General features: G+C 30.0%; 4 protein-coding genes across 5 annotated transcripts; 1 reads left to right on the forward strand and 3 right to left on the reverse strand.

The window, feature by feature from the left end:
• The first annotated feature begins 2,424 nt into the window (after positions 1-2,424).
• On the forward strand, positions 2,425-5,115 carry LOC124939690 (transcription factor bHLH160). The gene is made up of 3 exons (XM_047480139.1): positions 2,425-2,838; positions 3,413-3,766; positions 4,994-5,115. Exons 1-3 carry the CDS (start codon positions 2,425-2,427, stop codon positions 5,066-5,068), a joined length of 843 nt encoding a protein of 280 aa, XP_047336095.1. The 3' UTR covers positions 5,069-5,115.
• A 4,545-nt stretch (positions 5,116-9,660) lies between these two features.
• LOC124938048 (probable 3-hydroxyisobutyrate dehydrogenase-like 3, mitochondrial) lies at positions 9,661-10,747 on the reverse strand. Its single transcript, XM_047478415.1, has one exon. It carries the CDS (start codon positions 10,680-10,682, stop codon positions 9,777-9,779), a length of 906 nt encoding a protein of 301 aa, XP_047334371.1. The 5' UTR covers positions 10,683-10,747; the 3' UTR covers positions 9,661-9,776.
• An 830-nt stretch (positions 10,748-11,577) lies between these two features.
• On the reverse strand, positions 11,578-13,749 carry LOC124939751 (F-box protein At1g10780). Its single transcript, XM_047480191.1, has 4 exons — positions 13,604-13,749; positions 12,605-13,348; positions 12,101-12,381; positions 11,578-12,033 (listed from the first exon to the last, which is right to left on the reverse strand). Exons 1-4 carry the CDS (start codon positions 13,617-13,619, stop codon positions 11,797-11,799), a joined length of 1,278 nt encoding a protein of 425 aa, XP_047336147.1. The 5' UTR covers positions 13,620-13,749; the 3' UTR covers positions 11,578-11,796.
• Positions 13,750-16,217: 2,468 nt separating this feature from the next.
• Positions 16,218-21,143, reverse strand: LOC124940506 (RHOMBOID-like protein 10, chloroplastic). 2 transcript variants are annotated; one of them, XM_047481027.1, is made up of 9 exons: positions 20,897-21,143; positions 18,994-19,223; positions 18,804-18,858; positions 18,370-18,465; positions 18,204-18,300; positions 18,033-18,100; positions 17,491-17,592; positions 16,723-16,764; positions 16,218-16,485 (listed from the first exon to the last, which is right to left on the reverse strand). In XM_047481027.1, exons 1-9 carry the CDS (start codon positions 21,062-21,064, stop codon positions 16,345-16,347), a joined length of 999 nt encoding a protein of 332 aa, XP_047336983.1. In that variant the 5' UTR covers positions 21,065-21,143; the 3' UTR covers positions 16,218-16,344. The 2 variants fall into 2 exon arrangements, with proteins under 2 accessions (XP_047336983.1, XP_047336984.1); XM_047481028.1 differs by having other exon boundaries at positions 18,385-18,465; positions 20,897-21,139.
• Positions 21,144-23,367: the final 2,224 nt, after the last annotated feature.

Raw genomic sequence — 23,367 nt, forward strand, 5'->3', positions numbered from 1 at the left:
ATATATTTTACTCAAGATCGATTTGCTAATATATTTGGAAGAGGAAAATGGAGTATGTGAAATATTGTATTGTAATAGTGAAAAGATGAAGGAGATGATAGTTTGAATGAAGATGATAACGTAGATGAGAGGAAGAGTTTAGAGGAAAAGATTTTTGAAAAATGCTTAAGTTTATTTTATATTTAATATAATATTATATAAATATAAATGTCTATAATATTTATAAAACGAGTTAATCACGAGCTACTAGAACTAGAAATATAAAGCTCGAACTCGATTACAAAATCAAGGTACTCAAACTCGACTCAAGTTCGGTCCAACCGAGTTAGTTATGATCATCCGACTCTTTTCACCTAAATTAAAATTTATTATATACAACTTGTGATATATATATTATAATTATAATGTGATATATAATTATATAATTTTTTATGAGAAAATTATAACTATATATTTTAAATTTATTTGTAAAAAAAAATATTTAATATATAATTAAATTTGGTTATATATATTATAGTTTATTATTTATTATAAGCAAGTTTATTAAAATTCACATTCTAAAATATTAAATTGGTTTTTCAGACTCTTGACTTTTTAGTTTTTATATACAAACATGTTATAAAGGTACGAATGAGTACGTCTAATTTTATTGTCAACATATTTTACAACTCAAATTTATTAAAATTTTATATTTTAAAATTATTAAACTAGGTATGAGAAATGGGTTTGAGTGATTAGGTTGATATTTCCAAATAAAAGTTTATTTGCATACATAACTAAAAATCCATTTTGTATAGAGACTAACAAAATCCAATCTAACATTACTTAAGAATATCATCTCAATTAGTCAATGAATTCTTGTGTATTTTCCATTGATTAAAAGATACATATATATTTATATATTTTAAATTATAATATTTATAATATAGTAAATATTTTTAAAAAATATTAACATTATATTTTAAAATCTCTTTATAAAAAAATGCAATGTAGTTTTAGAATGCAAAGATTTAAATTTTTTTTGTATTGAATATTTTTTTTGTTAATATAAATAATTTATTAGTTTAAATTATTAAGTAATATAAATATATAGTTAAAATAAATAAATGACATCTTTTCAATATTTAATAATTGACCTTAATGATATAAAACATGAAAAATAATATTTAATAGATAAATATAAATAGTAATTTTAAATATTATATAATAAAAAATAATGTATAATTAAAAAATAAAATAAATAAATAATTAATAAACATCTCCCCATCTCAAAATATATATAAAAAATAAATGGTCAATTAAGAAAGAATGGTAGGTGGTTTTTTAATAATATAAGATTTTACAACTTTCAAAATTTTATTATTATATATAAAGATTCTCTTTTTATATTGAAAAAAAATGAAAAAGAGTTATTTTTAAATATTTTTTTGTTTGTTAATACAATAATTTATTTATTTTATATTATTAAGTAGTATAAATATATATTAAAAAATGATATTTTGTTTGAATATAATGCTAATAACATGTTTGGTTTGAGATAATTATATTGTTTGAAAACAAATTAAATTATTTTAAATGATTTAATTAGATAAAATAATATTTTAAAATTTGAATAAAAGAAAATGAGGAGAGAGTATGTACTCCTCCTATGGATATGGGACATTTGTACTACTACTTGTGGTGGGTGTTTGTACTGTTAAATGGTTTATTTGGAAATTAAATAAAGTTGAAGGGCTAAATTATTATTTAGAAGTAAACCCTTAAAAACATTAAAACCCTTGGATAACAAATTAATTGACTTTTGTTAATGTTTGGATGCCTAAAGCCATCATCTATCTATCTATCTTATCTAGTGATCGAAAATGACATCTCTGCCGACCTATCTCTCCTCTCTTTCTCTCTCTCCCTCGCTCCTCCAAATTTCTGGTATCAATTTCTTCCATTTTCGATCATGTTTATGATAACCATATTGTTGTTTACTCTTTAAATTAATGAAGATTTTCAAGATGTTTTTAGTTGAACATCTGCCATATATATGTTATGTCTTCTCATTTGTTTGGATGTTTACAAGAATTAATCAATTATCATCTCATTCGATTAAGAACACCCGTGTTTCAAAATCATGATTAGATATGTCTAACATTTATGAGAATATTCCGATATGGAAACTCGTTTTATGTTATGTTTAGTTTGTTTATATGTATGTATCGATTAAATGAATCAATATCGACTTGTTTGTAGCGTTGACGAACTTGAATATTTCATGTTATGTTAGTTAATTCAATTCGAACTATCATGTGTTAACTAACTAGGGATGATTGTATGATCATTCTCGATGTATATAGATATGACAAATCTAAAATTTATGGATTTTTTTTTCAAAGTTAATTTCTTTCTCTATTAAATAGGTGAATTATCTTGCAAATGTCATTTTCACATTCGAGAAATGACCAAATTAGTTTTGAAGGCGAAGACTTATCCTACTATATTGAAGGTTTGGACGGCTATGATCCATCGCAGTTTCTCCAAGAATATTGCAACACATTACAACTTGATAGCCCAATTAACAATCTAGAATCCACTCTGAACAACAACACGACGAATGAAACCCTAGCAGCAATTAGCATTCCCGGAGGGGAAAACATAAATGAATTAGGAAACCCTAGTTCTTCAAAGTGCAAGTCAAATGAAAAGAAAGGTATTGTTGCTCAAGGGATTAACATTGGAGAAGCGGAGAAGAAACTTGACCACAATGCAAGGGAGAGAGTGAGGAGGATGAATCTCAATATGTCCTACCATACCCTTCGATCATTGCTCCCGGATGCTCGAAGATCAAAGGTTGATAATCTTCTATAATTAAATTGATCTTTCATCACTATTTTCTTTCTTGATCCAACAACATTTATATTATAATTTTATGATTTGTTCGTTAATTTATTAATCAAAATATTAAAATATTTTATATTTTAATTTTGTTATTATTATATATTAATATGTTTTATTTTTTTAAAAAAAAAACTACAATTCTTCATAATCACCATTAGTCATATTTTTTTTAAATATTATTGAAAAAATTCACTACCCAAAGGCCACATAAACGTGGTTGGATTATTGAAATTTTTTGAATCTTAAAAAAAAGAAAAAAAAAGTAGCACCATTATTAATATACTTGATTTGTTGTTTATAATCTCTCTATAAATTATACCACCATTTTGGGAAGCTCCCATTAATTGTCAGCTTTCTTCTCCATTGTATTTTGTACTACCAGGTTTGTACTAGCTTATCTAGTAGTACAAGTCCAGCTAGATAAAAAAAAACTCAATAAAAAATAATGGATATAATTAAATATATAGTTAATAAATAAAAATGGAATTAATTAATGACATGTTAATTAATGGAATAATGCATGCAGAAGAGATGGAGTTCAGCAAAGATAGTGGAGAAGGTGTTGGAATACATACCCAAGTTAGAAGATGAAGTGAGAAAGCTCAAGGAAATGATGATCATGATCAATGAAGAATCCCCCAATATTCAAACTGATGAATATCAGAGAACCAATTCAGCTTCTAATAATTCAGTAATGGTGAGTGAAATTAAGAGAGGTGAAGTAATAATTCAAACATGCATGAGGAGGAACAATATTTTCTCAATAATAATGCAGAATCTTGAGGAAGAACAAGAAGATGATCAAGGTTTCTTGATTTCAAGTGCCTCAACTGTTACTCTTTGTGATCAGACTACAGTTTGTTGCACTCTTCATCTTCAGGTAAATATATATTATTCCATGCTTTATACTTATATTAACATTTATTTTTTCAAATATTATATATATAAGATCATTACAACATCTAGCTAGAAAAAGAAGTCTTCAAATACAATTTTTCTTTTTCCTTAGATGGGGAAAGAGGAAACATGACAATCTAGTAATTATGACAGTGAAATATGTCATAATAAACCCATCAACATTAAAAGTCTTATTGAACAATATATCTCAATAACTCAATGAATCTTACTTTTAGAAAACCTAAATTGAGGGTCACGTCACCCTAAATTTGGGATGCCGGAAAAGATAACTAAATGTTATAATAATTTCCATTAGGTTTTTAGGTTCAAATTAAACTTTGATAGTGTAGTTTTTAATAAAAAAAAAATGTAGGACTCCAAGGACGGGCCTAAGCAGTTGCCTAGCTTGCTTCACCCTTGACCGGCCCTTGACCGGCCTGAACCTAACTATAAGAATCTTCTTATTGGAGGACTACTATATATAACTCCATTAAAACATTATAAGCTTCTCAAATAGATTCATTATTCACAAACAACACTATCATGGATCTATGTAAGAGTTGTACTATAGCCCAACAATAATAAAAAAAATTATTATCTACCAAACCTTTATGAATCCCAATTTCAAAATAATAATAGCAATATAGGTTATAGTAAGATACATTGGTTATAGTAAGATAAACTAGTTATGCTCAAGTTTGATTCTCCTTAATGCATGAGTCTATTGATGGTTATTAAGGGTTTAGGGTTATAAGGTTTGAGGGTTAAAGGGATCGAGGATTATTGAGGGTTGATGGTTGAGTGTTAAAAGGATAAGGGTTATCGAGGGTTATTGAGGGTTATAGGGATCAAGGGTTATTGAGGGTTGGGTTATTAAGGGTCGAAGGTTTAGGGTTCCAAGTACATTTTTATTTTGAAATCTTTTTTCTTCATTAAACTTCAAATTCTTCTAAATTATTCGCTCAGTCCCTCTTGAACATATGATCTTGTCCTTTGTCTGAACTATAAATAAAAAGCTCTATCTCTAGCTCTAGTTTTGTCTCTATATATATACATGATATATATATGTTTTAATTAGAGTACCAAATATCCCATGCATGCATGCATTAATAGTTAAGCATGTAATTAAGTACCATAAATGTATATTTCTTAAATTCCTTAATTTGTTTCCTCCGATTTAATCATATATCTTATCTCTGTTGACATGCAGATGAATGGAAATTACTCATTAGGAAAAGACTATGTTACAGTATTGAGGAACAAGCTCATATCTTGGTTATTATAATATATAATGTTTATATATACTAATCATCAATTAATGTTATTGTGCTCACATATTTTTTTTATTTATCAAATTTACTTATTTTGTAATTTTGATAATTAAACAGTATATATATATCATGATTAACAAACCCAATAATATAATTAAAGATGATTAATAACAAGCCTATTAGTATTTGAAAATTTGCCGACCCTTTATTTTCTTTTATATATTGTTTTTGCTTCTTATATATACTATGTCACAACTAATTGTATCATGTTTGATTTTTGTTTTGTACAAGAGAAGAGATGATACTTAATGTTTATATGGAAAGATAATGGAACATTCTTAAGTTTTTTTATATATATTTTTCTCAGTTTTGATTTAGCAATGATATAAATTAATGCAATTTTTTTTTTTTAACTCAGGTTTTTTTTCATTAAGTGACTAACATAACCATATGTAATTGCTTTGATAGTAGAAATGAGAATAGACGATTTATTTTCTATGACGAAATGGAATATTGAGGATTTAAAAAAAAAATATTTGTTAACTCAATTATGGAAGCATTGAGAGAGGCGGAACCTCAATTCTTGAAACTACCGATCCTTGAAAAAGTGAGAGAGAATGGATACGAATAAAGATTACGATGATCCTCCACATGTTCACGAGAGCAACAGAACAAAAGTGGGTTGCTGATAGTGTTGGAACGGAATGCGTAAGATGACGTAAATAATAAAGAACGACACAAATTTTAACGTGGTTCACCAAGATAAAAATTGGCTACGTCCACCAGAAAGAAATAATATTATTAGTGTTGTTTTTGGCACAATTAGAATCCCACATCGGAAAATGATGGAGTGAAAGAAGTTTCTTAGTATATAAAAGAAAATATATTCACAATTAGAATAAATCCCACATCGGAAGATGATGGGAGTTGGGGAAGTTTCTTAGTGTATAAAAGAAACTCTCCCCTCTTTGGTTTATTACACCCAATATTTGTATATCTTCTTCCTTATTAATTGATAGCCTTAGTGCTCGGAGATGTAGGCAACATTTTGGCCGAACTCCGTTATCAAATTATGTTAGTGTTTTTTTGTTTGTTTTTCTTTTTTTGTGTTTCTGTCAGGGTTTTTCCCAACAAGTGGTATCAGAGTCGAAAGTTCGTCTTTGGCATGGTGGAGTCTTCAAAAGAGGCGTCAACTCCTTTGACGAGGGCATTGATGTCGAATTTGAAGTTTGCAGTGGAAATCTTTGATGGAACTGGACATTTCAGCATGTGGCAATGTGATGTTCTAGATTGTCTTTTTCAGCAGGGTCTAGATGTTGCTATTGAGGTCGGAAAGCCAGATGGTATAGAAGAAATAGAATGGAGTATCATGAATTCGATCATTCATGTCTAGAGAGCAAAAGTATGCTGTGAAGAATGAAACTTTTGCACTGAAACCGTGGAAAGCATTGGAGGACAAATTTCTGAAGAATAGTGATCAGAATAAGCTCCTTATGAAGAAGCGACTGTTCCAGTTTGATTATCAATCAATCAGGTACTACTATGAATGAGCATATTACTAAGTTTAATGAATTAGTAGAAGATCTGTTAAACTTTGACGTTAAATTTGAGGATAAAGATCTTGCATTGATGTTGCTATCGTCCCTTCCTGATGAATTTGAACACTTAGAAACAACGTTACTTCATGAGAGAAATGTTTCTCTTGATGCTGTAAGTTCTGTTTTATATAGAAATGAATTGAGAAAACAAGATAAAATAAAAAGCAAAGTAGGTACAGCAGATGAAGCATTGATGGTCGGGGCCGTCAGTAGAGCAAATCAAAAGGAAAAGGAAAAGATCTCAAAGCATTGCTTTGGCAACTCTACTTTAAAATCTTCTTCTTTTCCTTTTTGATTTGCTCTGCTGACGGCCCCTGACCATCAATGTTTCATCTGTTGTACCTATTTTTTTTTTTGTCTAGTTTTTCTTAATTCACGATTATATAAAGCAGAACTTACAGCATCAAGAGAAAAATTTCCCTTCCCATGAAGTAACGTTATTTCTAAGTGTTCAAATTCATCGGGAAGAGACGATAGCAACATCAACGCAAGATCTTTATCCTCAAACTTAACATCAAGGTATAACAGATCTGCTACTAATTAATTAAACTTACTAATATGTTCATACATAATAATACCTGATTGGTAATCAAACCGGATCAACCGCTTCTTCATAAGGAGCTTATTCTGACCACTCTTATTTAGAAATTTATCCTCCAATGTTTTGCACAGTTTCTGTGCAGAAGTTTCATTCTTCACAGCATATTTTTACTCTCTGGACAGGCACGATCGAATTGTTCCGCACGCCAACCGACTCATGATACTTCACTCTTTTTATTTTATATCATCTGGCTTTCTGACCTCAATAACAACATTTAGACTTTACTGAAAAAGACAATTTAGAATCTCACCTTGTCAATGCCGAAATGTCTAGTTCATCAAAGATATCCACCGCAAACTTCAAATTCGACATCGGTGTCCTTGTCCAGGATGGCGAAGGAGTTGACGCCCCTTTTGAAGACTCCACCATGCCAAGAATGAACATTCGACTCTAATACCACTTGTTGGGGAAACCTAACAGAAACACAAAAGAAGAAAAACAAACGAAAAAACACTAACAGAATTTGATAACGGAGTTCGGCCAAAATGTTGCCTACGTCTCCGAACACTAAGGCTATTAATTAATAAGGAAAAAGAGATACAAATATTGAGTGCAATAAACTAAAAAGGGAAAAGTTTCTTTTATACACTAAGAAACTTCATCAACTCCCATCATCTTCCGATGTGGGATTTATGCTAATTGTGAATATAGTTTCTTTTATATACTAAGAAACTTCTTTCACTCTCATCATCTTCCGATGTGGGATTCTAATTGTGCCAAACACTCGGTCCCCCGAAACCCTAATAGTTACAGAACTGAGACTAGAAACGATGCTCTCAAGGCAAAGACTTCAACTTTCTGAACTACCCGACTGCACCTTTAAATAGTTTTCAACTAGGTCAACACAATATTTTGGCAAATAATCTCCAAAATATTATCACAATATTTTCCAAGTTATATTACCGTAACAAAAGATCACATTTCCTTTAATGTTAATCTTATTTCCTTAAATCAAGATTACACACCAAAAAAGATATACTTTTACTTTTGTTCAATATTTTCTTTCCTTGTATCATCAATTCAAGACATCTCAAAAGATAACATAATTATGGTGATTAGTTGAGTAAAGGACAAAATCAAGAGAATTGATAATCTTACTAACGTGGATGAGGCATCATACTCTCGTTATTGAGAAAATTATTTAGAAATCTGAAAGGAGCGGGGAGGAGAAGAAGGTAAAGGAAAAAAATTGAAAGTTGAAAGAAAAACACAAAAACTTTGTTTTGGTGTTAAATACAATTCTCGAGAAAAAAGAAAGTTGAATATGAGCACAATTAAGGCTATGATTGCATTAATCTTAGTGCTTACAACTTACATTGATGTTATTTATCAATACTATTATTCTTATATGTTCTAAATAGTTTTATTTGGTTAAATTTATTATCATTTTTGTCGTAACTTAGTTTGGAATGACTCACTTTACATGTAATATTCAGGAAAGTGTCATTTAATTATAAAAAAAAAAGTCTTTCCTTTTTCAAAAACAAATTATTAACTTATTGTAATTTATTGTAGATGTCTTATAAATAAATAAATAAAAATTAGCCCCAACAATATTAAAATTTGTTACAAATTAATTTAGTTACATAAATTTATCTCACAACAAATTGGGTTATTTGTCCAAATTAACTGACAAATAAAGTTATGCATTCTATATTATTGTTACAAAATTGTGCTGTAAATGTATTATAAATAAATAAATAAAAAACATAAAATTTATCAACATCATAAAAATTTGTTACTAAATAAGTTTACAAATTTATAATACATCTATTTTAATGGGTAACTTATTATAGCTACAATGAAAAATAGTCATTGGATCAACCGAGATAGTAGACTTTATTGTTGTTCCTGGTTAACCTGTAGCTGGATTCTCCAAAACCAAATATACGAAATTCTCGGATTGCTCTTTAGAGCAAATACTTTTACGCATACCTCCACCCTGGTTGAACACTTTACTAGCGTTTTTTTTATGTGGTTCACCTCCTCTGGTTGAACGAACGAGTGCTTCTTTTTTTGTGTGGTTAAGATAGAATTGAACTTTTTATGAGGAGTCTGTTTTATAGATTGTAACAATTTTCAAACAATTAATGAAGCAACAATTAGTTTTCCATTAAAGCTTAGGTTTTGGGTCAATAAGAGTTGAACTCTAACCCTTTTATCGCATCAAACTCGAACTTTGAACGACTTGACTCTAGCCCTTTTATCGCATCACACTAGAACTTTGAAAGACTTGAACTTTGAACCATAACCCTTTTATCATATAAGACTAGAATCTTGAACCACTATATTCAAAGACAGAAGACAGCTAACAGATTGATTGGCCTTGAAAGGCTCAATGGGAGAGAAGGTAGCATTGATCACTTGCTCTCTCATGTGCATTTCTTTTGGTATATGATCAAAAGTATAAACTCTAAACCAACATCATTAAGAACAAATTCAAAGGCTCCATATAATACATAAACACACTATTTATTCATCAAGAACAAGCAAGAAAATACACTTAACACAATTGACATACTTTCATTTTCCATTCAACCTTTCAATGACAGAAATAAGCCCTTGCATACCCAACTTTCCATCCCCGTTAGCCACCATTCCAATATACAACTGTTGACACAAAGCAGCACCAGGCAATACTTGACCAATCTCTCCATCAACACCCATCCCTAAATCCTTCACCAAGTATTCAGCAAACCCACCTGGTTTATAATCCCTTTCTATTATCCTCTTCCCAAGCAACTCCATCACATTAGACCCAGCAGCACCTTTCTTAATCGCTTCAAGATATTGCTCAACATTCAAACCTGCCTTCTCTGCAAACACTAACCCTTCACTCAATCCCAATGTGTTTGCAGCCACAGTTATCTGATTCGCAATCTTGCAGCTCTGCCCACATCCAGCACCACCCAAGTAAGTTGCTTTCCCCATTAATTCAAACAATGGTGATAACCATTCAACTACCCTTTTATCCCCTGCAGCAAATATCGCCAATTTACCATCCCTTGCTCCAATATCACCACCGGAGACCGGAGCATCCACTGCCCAGCAATCCCTTTCGCGAGCCGATTTGAAGATCTCTTTCGCTAGAAGGGGGTGGCTGCTTGTGTGATCAACCATCACTCCGTTAGGTTTCAGGCCTGCGAGGATCCCTGATGTCTTGTCTAAGACGATTTGTCGAACATCTGATGGGTGTCCTAACATTGTGAATATGATGTCGGTGTTTTGAGCGAGGTCTGATGGGGAATTTACAATATGAGCGCCTTGGGATTGAAGATGGGTGGCTTTGGATGGAGTTCGGGCGTAGATGGTGAGGGAATAGCCGGCGGCTAGTAAGCGAGAAGCCATAGCTGCGCCCATAACTCCGATTCCGATCCAGCCGATTCGGGTCGCGGCCGGATCTATGGGTTTTGGATACGGTGTGCTCATGTTTGAAGGAGCCGGCCGGTGAACTGACCTGACCTTCTTGCCGGATCTATGTGTTTTGCATCTTTTTGTTCCTTATTTGGTTTATTATTTATATTTGGAAATATTTAAAAATTAACAAGGTCCTAAAAATATATATTTTATATTAGAAAATAAGAAATTTATTTTTATTAAAAATATTATATTTAACATATTTTTTTATTTTTTATAAAATAATTTAAGGCAGTTAAATAAATAAATAAAACTGAAACAAAAGTATTTGCTGCACAAACATGCTGTTTTTCACATTAATGAGAAAAAAACACTCTTATCAGTTTTTTAATTTTAAAATTTAAATTTGAATATTTTTTAAAATTAGTGTAATAAATTAAATTCAACCAAATAAAACTTTTAAATAATTATATGAGTGAATCTTTATCAATAATTTACCAAAATTAAACTGTAAATAAAATATAAAATTTAGGTATAAAATTTAAATTTATAAATGAAGTTAAGTGGTCTTAAATACTTACTAAAATTGGTTAGAAGTATTTTATATTTTTTCTTAACTCTTTCAAAAAAAAAAAATCAAAATTAATATATATTTATTTACTTGCTTATTATATATATAATAAAAAATTCTAACTTAATTTAATTATTTTGAAATCCAATATTTTTCAAAATAATTTTATTTTCTAATTCTGTATATGATTTAAAAAAAATATATTTTATGACAAATTATTAAAGGTAAAAATATAATACTCTTATCATTGTAAAAGAATAAAATAATATATTATTTTTACATAAAATTAGTAAAAAAATATTCTAAGCATTTGACACCAAAACATTTATAACCTTTAAAACTATTTGATTAATGAACAGTATTATAGATAGAGCAGAAAAGAAAAACAATAGTAAGTGAAACCTCAAATGTCAATAATTGCCAATAAACTCAAAGCCAATGTTTAGTATGTTATTACAGGGCCACTGCATAACTCAATAGGACCCATTGTACAGAGAAAAAAACTGCAAGAATGTGTGATTAACACATAAATATCCCCAAAAAACTGATGATCAATCAAGAATACAATTTAAAATTTCAAGAAAGGAAACAGTAGTGATGATAGCGAGGGGAAATCTACTCAATTGAAACAATGTTATGGTTAAAATGTCTAAACCTGCAAACATCTTGGAAAAACTCATCAGCACTGCTATGACTGCTCTTCATGTCAAGAATCCTTATTCTCATCTTCTTCAAATTTACCCCATACTTGATCAGTGATTCGAGTGTGCTCATTTTCTGTTCTGCATTCAAAGGTGACCTCGCAGTTATCACCACCTCCTCGAGTGAAGGAATCATAAAACTCGAATCCACCTGTCAAACAATGATGATGAATTGAATTAGAAATGAAAAACCCATAAAAAAAGTTCAGAAATCTTACATTTTTCAGACTGTTCTTCTGGCAAAGTGCAGCAAACATGGCACCATGGATGTAGAACTTTTCGAGTTTTGGATGGCTATTGAAGAAATCAACCAAATCAATCTCAGGGAATGGAAGAAGTACATCATAATCCCCAGTGAATTCAACTTTCATATACAAGTCCTTCACCTCACTCGCCATGTGAAGCATTTTGCTAACTGCCTCCCAACCCCATTGGACACCCCTTATCGACAAAAACTCAAGTGCCCCAAGTTTACCAAAATCTACCATGTACACTCTCCCTGAAGCCCATAGAATCATAAATATGTTAATCACCCACAAGTGAAAGTATATCCCATTTGGAAACACTTTCTGGATTTGAATGAAAAACTGTCGATAATTTTTTTAATTTGTGCCAATTGTTTGTAAACAGTTTCTCATCTGAAGCAAGATTCAAATCCAGAAAAATAAAGTGTTTTCAAATGAGCTATTTAGCAGGTTTAACTGAATGAGGGAGATGGTTACCTGAATTATTGGCAATGGAGAGGTTCCGCAAGCAATGGGTCTCAAGTACCTTTATCCAGCTACAACCTTGCACCTCTAGAGACTCTATATATGGAGAAGTCAGTGAGAGTGAACAGTTACCCACACCATAAAAGTCTAGCTTACAGTTCACAAGAGATGGCAAGCTGATAGAAATTGATTTCAATCCTTCACAAGCAAGGATAGACAGATTAGTAAGATTCGGGCAAGCCAAGAGAGCATCAGATAACGCAGAGTCCTCCACTCTCGCACCCACAATCTCGAGATTTCGAAGGTTATGGAAAGTTTCCCAATTAGGAGAATGAACAATAAGGACACCCCATAGTTTCAAAGACTCAATGTTGTTCACAATCCGAATGCAGTTCAATTTTGAGGGTCCATCAGGTAAGGATTGCTGTTCAAACAGATTATCCATTCTTAGTTCAAGTAGCTTGAGAGATGGCCACAAATGGGATAGCCATGAAGCAAGGCCTGCGGCAGTGAAAGGGCAGTAAACAACTAATTCTTCTAAACGAGTAGTTGATGAGAGCAATTTGTTGACAATGTTATCTGGCGTGTCTCCTCCAGTAAGGTTATCATAGAGATTTCTAGGGAAATAGAGACTCTTGATATAAGGGATCGAATCCTTCCATTGCTTGGAAACACAGGTAGAAGCTGCCACATCCTTGGCATTGCTCAGATGTGAAAGAATGTACTGAACAATAGCATCCGGTAATGAATCCATTTCTGTGAGACATTTTGTCGAATAAGTTGTAGTCAATGAAATGGGTATTTTATATAACTACATACAGAATCCATATGTCAAATCAGGGGATGATTCAAAGTCAGATGCATAAATCTAATATCTATTTGCTACTGGATGCATCAATATGAACAGAAAAGAAAAAAACAAAATGGAGCAGATGTAAAAAAAAACATAGATTAAACAGAACCCAGATCAAGAAAATGAGGAATTAGTGTTGGAAATATGAAATCGCATACCTTTTTGAAGATTCATTCATAAACAAACATCAAGATTCATAGAGAGAGAAGAAGAAAGCCAGCAGCCTTGTGCTGGAATGAATGAAAGAACTTGTTAAAAAGCAAATTATAATAAAATAAAATAAAAATAAAACTATTTACTTTCTCTCTTTGTTCAAAAATATATATATATTTATTTAGAGAAGGCGCGTGTATTTAATAAGGAAACGAGGGATTTTCAAATTTCAAAAAACTTAGAGAGAGAAATCAAATAAAAAAAAAAGTGATTGTTGCAGGTTATGACAGACAAAGTAATTTTTTGAATTTTTAGGTAGAATATCGTTTATGTCCTTAAACTTCTCAACATATTTAGAAAAGTTATCAAACAAACATTATCCTTGAGATTGAGATTGTATTTTCTTGCTAATATATATTAAAATCTGTAATGAATTTTAATATATATATATTTTGTGAATAGATTTTTTTTTAAAAATTCACCCAAATATATAAAAATAAAATAAAATTCATGGAAGCTGTTCAAAAACCTCTACAAGTCACACTCTACCATGATGTCCTCATCTTTTAAAATGATTTCAATAGCTTGTTTGATATGGTTTATTTGAGTTTTATTTTTGGATTTTTTTTAAAAAAATTGTTTTATAAAAAAGGTAAATTATTTGAATTTTTAATTAGTTTAATTATTTAAATGTCTTTTATATTTAAAATTAATAAAAATAAAATAGGAGTAATTTAGTAGATTAAATGAGTAATTTGATAGTTAAAATAATAATGATAAAAAAAAATCAAACTAATTAGAATGAAAATGACTCTATCATTTTTACAATAAAATCAGGGAAAGAAAATATATTAAACTTTGGAAAAAATATATTTAAGGTTAAGGGAGTGTTTATACTGAAAATGATATTTTTTTGGGGTTATTTTTTAATGAAAATAATAATTATTTACATTAAATAAATTCATGCGTTAAATATTTTAAAATGAGAAAATAATATAGGAAATTAAAACTTTATTATATTCCTAAATTGATTTAATGAGTATTAATAAATTAACCTTTTTTATTAAAATAGTCAACTTATTTTAATGTATAAATAATAAATTAAATAAAATTGAAAACTACACAAATCTAACGTAAAGAAGGCCAGATTTTGGGCCAACACTGGGCCCGATTCGAGGACTTCCTCTTCAACCTCTACCGTTGCAAAATATGCTCATCAATATTTTTATTTTATTTTTCATTTTTTAACTAAAGTCCAATAACCGTCATCTCGTTTTTCTAATTTTAAATTTTAAATTTAAATATTTAAGTATAAAGTTAATGAACAAAAGAAACTATTAAATTATATTTGTAGTTTTATCTTAATTAACAATTTAAATTTAAAAAAATTAAATTATAAATAAAATATGTGTAAAATTGAAATTTATAAATGAAATTATTAAATACTTTTTAAAAATTTATAGAAAAATCTTAAACACTAGTTAACACTCAAACTAAAAATATAAAATTTTGACCAAGTTAAAAAAATAATAATGAATTTTCATAGAAACTATTTATAGATTATTTAATTTTCTATTTTTTTTGGAAAAAAATTCGGACTTCAAAATTTAGCAATTAACTTGTTTTCATTTATTTATTTTTTTAACTCAAAAAAAATTATATAATTTTATTTTACCTATTTATTTGCACAAATAAACAACATTAATCTATATTTATTTTAATTATTTTAAAATATAATTGACACAATTATTTTTTAAAATTAATTATTTATTTTTCAATTTCACACATTTATTTCCAGTTGAATGTATAAAACTACTTATCCATTTACTGTATTAAAATCAAGGTTTTAAAATACGCGGTCTGATCGACGGTCCAACCGGTCTGACAGCGAAATGGTTTGGTGAGCGGTCCGAGTTTTATCTTTAAAACGGTCACCTTTCGAACCGGTCAAAATCCGATCCGACCGTCCGGCTTAACCTAAAAAACAAATCAATTTTTTGAGTTGGAAAGATAAATTATATAAAGTTTATATAATTATTATTATAATATTATTATAATAATATTTAATTATTTCTTGGTCAGTATTATACTATTAAGTTTATTAATGATATGTGAGCCTATATTATTACTTTTTCCTTTTTCCTTTTTAGTTTTGCTTTATGCTTTTGTTACCTTCCTTTTTTGTTTTGCTTTATGCTTTTGTTAGAGAAAGAAGAAATATGTTGAAGACGACGAAGGAGAAAGGTTGAAGACGGAAAAAAACGACTGTTCTTCTTACGAATAATATAAATTTAATTGACTATTATTAAGTTCAATTAGCATTTATTTGATTATTTTTTATATACCTAACTAATTTATATATATAATTTATGTATTAAATATTTAAATTTATTATAAAAAAAAAATTCGGTTCAACCGAAGTACACCACAAAAACCGGGTTGATGACAGTAAAAACCTTGATTAAAACTGTAAATTAATTTGAATAAAAAAATCATCCATTACCCAAGTAGTGAAATGACTATTTAAACAACCATTTTAGTTTCTATTTATGAAAATTTAACTTCTCTAATAATTAATTTTAAATTAAATATATATACAAAGACATAAAAAAAACAAGGTAGAAAAAACTCTCTTGAACTAATATTGGAAAAGCAATTACATTATTTAGTTGATTATTCAAAGAACAAACTAATTGGCATTAAGGTGAATTTCAAAGGCTATACACACCAAATTTTATGACAGTAATTAAAGTGTCTTTTTTCTTCTGTCGGTTAGGAAGAAAATAGGTGCTCTATCAGCAAAGACTCGTCTCCCTCCAGTCGATTCATACCTCCATGCTGGACCAACAAGCCATGAGACAGCAAATCCTCCGAGTAAACCACCTAACTGAAATTTTGCAAAACCAATATTCAAATCAACTAAGTCAGGTGCGAAGAAGAAACGGTTACTAAATTTGATCCAGGATAGTTTTATGCTGCTGTTAAATGTTTTCATGTAGATTTGGCAGCTTTTATAAATTAAATTTACCATTCAAGAATGAAGATCATATCAAATCAAAGGCAAAAAAACTTATTATTGCACTTCCTGAGAAAGAACTGAGATATAAGGAGAATGGATACTTACATGTCCCCAGTTGTCGATGCCCTTAGATAAAATGCCAATTGCCTGTGCATCAATCAAACAATTATTATGGACAAAAGCAGTTTTAACCAATCTGGAAAACAGGATGTCCAAAAACTTTTCATTAAATGGTAAAACATCTGCTAAAATCCAGATGCCTAGATTGCGTTATTTTGTTTTCTATTCACAAGGTGATGATTTGACAACAACTTTCAATGGAAGCTGTACCTCTTGGCAAAAGAGTTTGCAAGATCGGCTTCAAGGATATTCTTTAGAATATTCTAGATTTACAATTCTACTAGTGATTATAGAAAATAAGTCGCCTGAAATCATAATGCAATTAGAATTGAAAATTTTAAGAGTATAATATACAAAAAACAATTTAAATAGAACAACAAATCTGCTGCTGCTCACAAGCCCGTTAAAATTTAAAACAGCTATGTGCCAAAAGAGAAAAACAACTAAACCATATTATAAAGCAGCTAGTGTTTTAATGCTTCTGGTACTTTTTCTCATTTTTTATAACTATTTCCTATCATGATCTATTCTTTTCTTCATACATGCTCTGCATGATAAATCATAAGCAACAGGCTCTAATTTCTGTTTTCTCTAATCAATCTTAAGGTATGGAGATAGAAAGATTGGTAAATGCATACTCGATAACCAAGTATTAATCCAAGAATTTTATAAAAAAAAGTGTGGATTTTAGCAGCTATATAGGAAAGCCAATAGTTTCTCCAAATAGCAGGAAGCCAAAAATTGGAAGCATACCATGTTAATGATGATCACATTTGAGATATGCAACAAATCTTCCTTGCCACCTCCTTTAACCATGTCTCGGTGCCTGAGTATAAATATGGCAAATGAACCAACCTGATCACATAATACAATCCTCAATGTAAAATTTTCCTTACATTGGGTATGTACCTCCAGAATATAAATATAATACCGCAAGGAATATGAGAACATGAATGATACAATCCAAAGTATATCTTTGTCATACATACACATTGTCACAGAAAAAAAATGCACATATTACTAATTTTGTTCACCATTTCAATGGGAAGTATCATCTTCAACAATATTTTGGCTATATATGGATGTTAAAGTTCCAATTTGTGTAAGCTACCAAACTTCACAAAGGTAATATAAAATAATTAAGGGAAGTCAAAATGACGATACTATCGAATTTACTCAATACAATAGAAAAAGAAAGAAGTTAATATTAAACAAAGAAGGATGTAGCATATTTGATGAGATTTATAAAAGATTTGGATATAAATTGGCAGACTGAAGAGCCCAGAAAGACTTACCAGACCAAAAACTGCTCCAGATGCACCAATGGCAGGTGCTTTACAAAACCTATAACTCATCAGTGAACCTGAAGTTTTCTTGTAACTCATAAATTAGAACCAAAGTTCAATTGCTTGTTTAGGAAAAAAGTCAAACTATAAATAAATGGTAGTGGGATTAGTAGGAGTTACTTGCAATGGCAGAGGCGATATAAACTGAAACGAATCTTCTAGGCCCGCAAATGTTTTCCAGAGTTGGACCAATGGAATTCAAAGAATAACAATTTACCTGAAAATACAAAATCTCCTTAAAAATCCTCAAGAGAACAATCAAACAGAAAATGGGACAATCCACATCATGATTCACAGAGACCATGAGATGGCCAATATTTGCATGCAGAAAGGAAGATGTCACTAGCCTCCAAAGTTGTCCTTGGTCAATGAGACTATTGATCTGCACAAGCCCCAAAGGATAAATATGAGTCGCATAAAAGAATTTCCTCACACAAGAAATCACTCAAATGCCACTCATATGACGAAGAAAAGTTTATGCCCCCTCAATTCCATCTTACTTGACTAAAAATTATCATATATAGGATGATAAACGTATAACATCACATGTTAATCTTAAACATGCGGCCTTTGCTATGTTTGTTTTTCCTTTACAAGTTCTAATTATAAAAAAAATGCATATTTTTCCTCATAAAAATGAGACAAAATAGATGGCAATCATGTTATATCAAATGGAAAGGATGAGAGTAGAGAAATAAATTATGAAACGATCAGACTAACCTTAGCACCCCAGAGCAGTAGCTTCCCTTTTGTAGCAAATTGCGCTATAAAGACTCTAGCAAAATAAAACAACAAAAGTAATAAAATCCAAAACATTATGAAGCGGGTAAGTAGAGCGAATTTGATAAGTGAAGAATCAAAGAAAATATAGAGTTGAAATCGTCAATATACATATTAATAAAATACTCACAAGACATTAATTGCGAGGAAAACATTTGTCCATTTTCTGCCATTAAAAGAAGCTTTTCTTGATGTGCGGGAATTCAATGGTCCAAAGTCACCCGCATTATTTTTGTTTTGATCGTTATCTGTTGCCCAAATGTAAGACGAGCCTGATGAACCTGCAACTGAAACGGCATCTTCTGACCATGGAAGAAATTTAATCCTTTTGAATTTAAGGGTGGTCTCATGCCATACATCCTTCAAAGAAAGCAAATAATCAAGATGACAGTGGACATGACCACCTTAACGACTACTAACATTTTAAAATGACGCTAACTGATCAGGTTTGAAAAAAAAGGAGAAAAGGCTTCATAAGTTCAAACCAAATCTATGATTTTAGCAAACAAAACAGTAAAGAAATAGTTTTCAGCTATTAAAAAATTTCCCTCTCAAATTTTAACTATTAAAGCCATAACGTGGTTGCAATGTGACTGCTGATGCAGTGCACCCTTTCCTTCATGAGGAACAGATCATTCATCCATTTTGTTCAGAAAATAAAGAATAATGTAAAAATGCATAAAAGATGAAAAGACGAGACTTGGAAATTTGTTTTGGGCCTGAATGTAATGTATGTTTTGATGGGCAGTTATGGCACTTATACAGTATGATGTTGTCTAAAATTATAAAATAAATGTGAGAACTTATTCAGGCAAGATCAACAATAGCATGCAGCAATTAGGATTGAGAAGAAGAGAAAATAGACAAGATGAGAAGAGTTGCATTGGATGAGGAATCAAGATTATTCACTGACTTTTACAGGTAAGTAATTGGTATTAGTTCACTACTTACTATCCTACTCAATCCATCTTCATGCCTATTCTTCTGATTATTATCAGCATAATCTTCTGATTATTTCATTAGCCTCCCAAATGTCAAAGTTATATTAATACATTTATCCGTCCAATCAATCGCCAGGACTGAAACCCTTCAACCCTGTGTTGTAATAGTCAAGCAAAGTGATGTGTCAAGTGGAAAGAGCCTTGCCTAAGAAACCAAAGGTCTCATGTTTGATTCCCACTAAGAATGCCTTAAGTTGAAGTGGGATGCATGACTGTGGGAATGGTGCTAGTTTCTTTCAGAAAATAAACTCTGATTTCAAGTAGAAAAAAAAAGAAAAAGTACAGTGATTGTGCTTCAACTTGCAATCTAAATGTGATCAGGGCTCTAATGGCAAATGAACGATCTTGTTTTGAGTAGCTAGTTATCTCCAAAGAAGCTGAGAACTAAAAAGGTTTTCTATGAATAGTTTACCATTTAAAAGCATATACAAAGCCAGCAATTTTTATTAACAGGATCAAGGGCCAAGATGGAGAATAAGAAATCTGTCCTAAAGATAGATAAGAAATTCGAGACCTATATTCAGAGAGCATCATATATAAGGGGAGCAGAAGCACTAATGATCAAATCATAAGTTTGACATATAGCTATATGCCTTGTTGCTTGATTTCAGTTCTAATTGTAGAACTAAATGTTGGGTTGATCAATTGAGCTCACTAGTTTCAAATTCCAAGCACGGTGCTTTGCTCTTCTCATAACTCTCCAATTACTAACTTCAATTGCGTAATTCCTCGACGAACTTCTAAATAATAGGTTTGAGTGAACTTTTTAGGGCCAGGATGTTCATGGTCAATTGATAAGAAGATACCGAATTACAACTAGTATCTAGAAAATTGACATAAACGAGAGAATAATAATCGAGCCAGTAAGGGAGAAGGAACAATTCAGTCTAGCAGAGATTGTGACAGAACCCTTAAAAACCATGGGCAGGAACTACGAAGCTGTCAAATTCATCACAAGTCTCGAAATCGGCGTAAGCTTTGTTTGATTGACGTTTACATACATAAAGAACATAAGATATAAAGAGAAGGTACCTTGATGGTAGATTGGAGGAGCGAGCCAAGCTGAAGACGATGACGACGAGTGTCGAACCGCTTGTGAAAAACGCTGTTGAGGCGGATTGCGATGTGAGCGGTTATAAGGTGGCCGCATGGAACCGCAAATCTCGGCGTCCAAGGTTGCGGTACCGCTGCTCCCGCCATAGCGTTCTCCTTCCCTTCTCTTTCCTTGCTCAAAAGTCACACAGCTAGGAAAGAGGAAATTTGATGAAATGACCTCATAAATGAACCCATAATTTTAAATGCGTGATCGGTTCATATTTTTTGTTTACGAAATTATTTATGTCGCGACATGGGCCGTCTCGCGAAGATCTTCGATCCGAACCTGAGCATCTATTCTCCTCTTTGCATGTATGAAAAGTACACAAATTACGCAAATTTTTTTCAAAAAATTGCATTTCGCGATTGTAAACTTTTCACATTGCATCCACTTGTCTCTCACATCAGGAACAATTTCGTTAAAAAATATGAAGTGATCGCACATTTAAAATTATGCGTCTGTCACATACTCATTTACCCATTTTTAAGGTCATTTCGTCAAATTCACCTGTGGAGGAGACTAAGACTTATTCTATAAATTTATTTATTTTGTAAAAAAACAAATGTATAATTTATTAAAATTGTTTCAACTAATGTTTGGACTATAAAATATTTTAATTATAAAGTGTTTGTTTGCCATTTGAGCAAAAATTAATATTTTATAATTGGTTTATATATAAAATAAATAAACATGTGAGTATATAAAAAAGTTACTTTATTTTAAAAATTAAATTATGATCAATAAATAATAAGAAATGATATATACATCAACTTTATACCACACTTACTTGATTTGGTAAGAAAGATAAAATATATATTAAAAAAAAATATAAGAGAGAGAAAAATATTATCTTACCAAATTAGGTTATCAAATTAGGTTGGTGTTTATAAAAGTGTTGTATAAATCTTTTCTGATAAATAATATTGATATGATCTATGGTAATTAAAATTAAAAACAATTTTGCACCACATAAGTTTGTTCAATATTAATCTCATGTATTAAATATTAATGATTAATTGTGTGAATTATTTTGAATTAAATTAAATTATCCAAATGCAAATATTAATTATCAATTCAAACACTGTTATTTCTATAATCCATTCAAATCTTATTAAAATGACAAAAATACTTTTCCTTACTCTTACTGCTTATTTAATTCTTCTTCACCTTTTTATGAAAAAATATTAATGTAATCCAACAAATTCTTAATGTATATCTGCAATTATATATAGATTATGGTAATATTCACTTAATTTAACCAAACAATTCAATATTGCCAAATTTACTAACTAATTAAATATGTTCATATTAATTAAAGTTGATTTTATAAATCTTTTAGAATTCATGATATATATTATGTACTATAATCATATCCTTCCAAAACCCAATCAACCATAACCATGAAAAATCTCTCCATCTTATTTGTTGTCTTGTTCTTTTCTTTTGTCTTCTTAGGTTTGTTTTCCTTCTAAAATGAATGTCCATGGAGTTTTAAGGTTATAGATTATTAATGATTTATTCTTTTATTTAACTTGTAGGGGCATCTATCGCGAAAACGGCGCCAATTTGTTCTTCTCCATTTGAATGCATCGAATTCTGTAAAAGGCCAAACACCCCAATATGTGTTAACGGGCATTGCAGTTGTAGTGGTCATCGGCTAATAACTGTCAAATCCGATCATGATGAAATATTGATTTCTAATTAATAAGAACCCCAATAGTTGGATAATTTCATTCTAATAATTCTTTATTACAATATTGAACTTGTTTGCTTCATAAGAATTAAATAGACTAATTATATGCTTATTAAATTATATGGTAGATTCGGGAAGGACTAGATCAACGACAAATTGAGAATTAATAATTAAATAACACGGTGAAATTAAATATGAAGTGTAATGGACCTTGAATCCCATTTAAGATATATCAATATAGTTTCTGGCAAATGAAATTAAAGATGTATATATTTTTTTTTTTAAACTAGAATTGGCAGATAGAACATCGAAATAAATTTTTTAAAATATTTTTCATTACTAATATAAACATTTTATTTCACAACACTTAAATTAATTAATAATTACTTTATTTTTAAATACTAAATTATTATAAATAATATTAATTGATATGATTAATGTTAAAACAAAACTAATTATAAGTTTAAATAAATTTGTGTCAAATAAGTTTTAAAAGATATTAATTTATTCAATAGTCTTGTTTAAAATATAAGAAGTTTATTTTTGAGGAGTATCCACCTCAAATTTAGTTATTAAATCAACTACTAATAAAAATAAATTTTGATAATCTTTGCTTTTGTTAAATAATATTTATTTATAATTTCTTTTTAAATGTATAAATATATTAAAAAGAAAACTCTTATGCCAGCAATATCGTTATTCGTGTGGGCACAA

Source organism: Impatiens glandulifera, chromosome 5 (genome assembly GCF_907164915.1).
Source record: "Impatiens glandulifera chromosome 5, dImpGla2.1, whole genome shotgun sequence".
Lineage (NCBI taxonomy): Eukaryota > Viridiplantae > Streptophyta > Magnoliopsida > Ericales > Balsaminaceae > Impatiens > Impatiens glandulifera.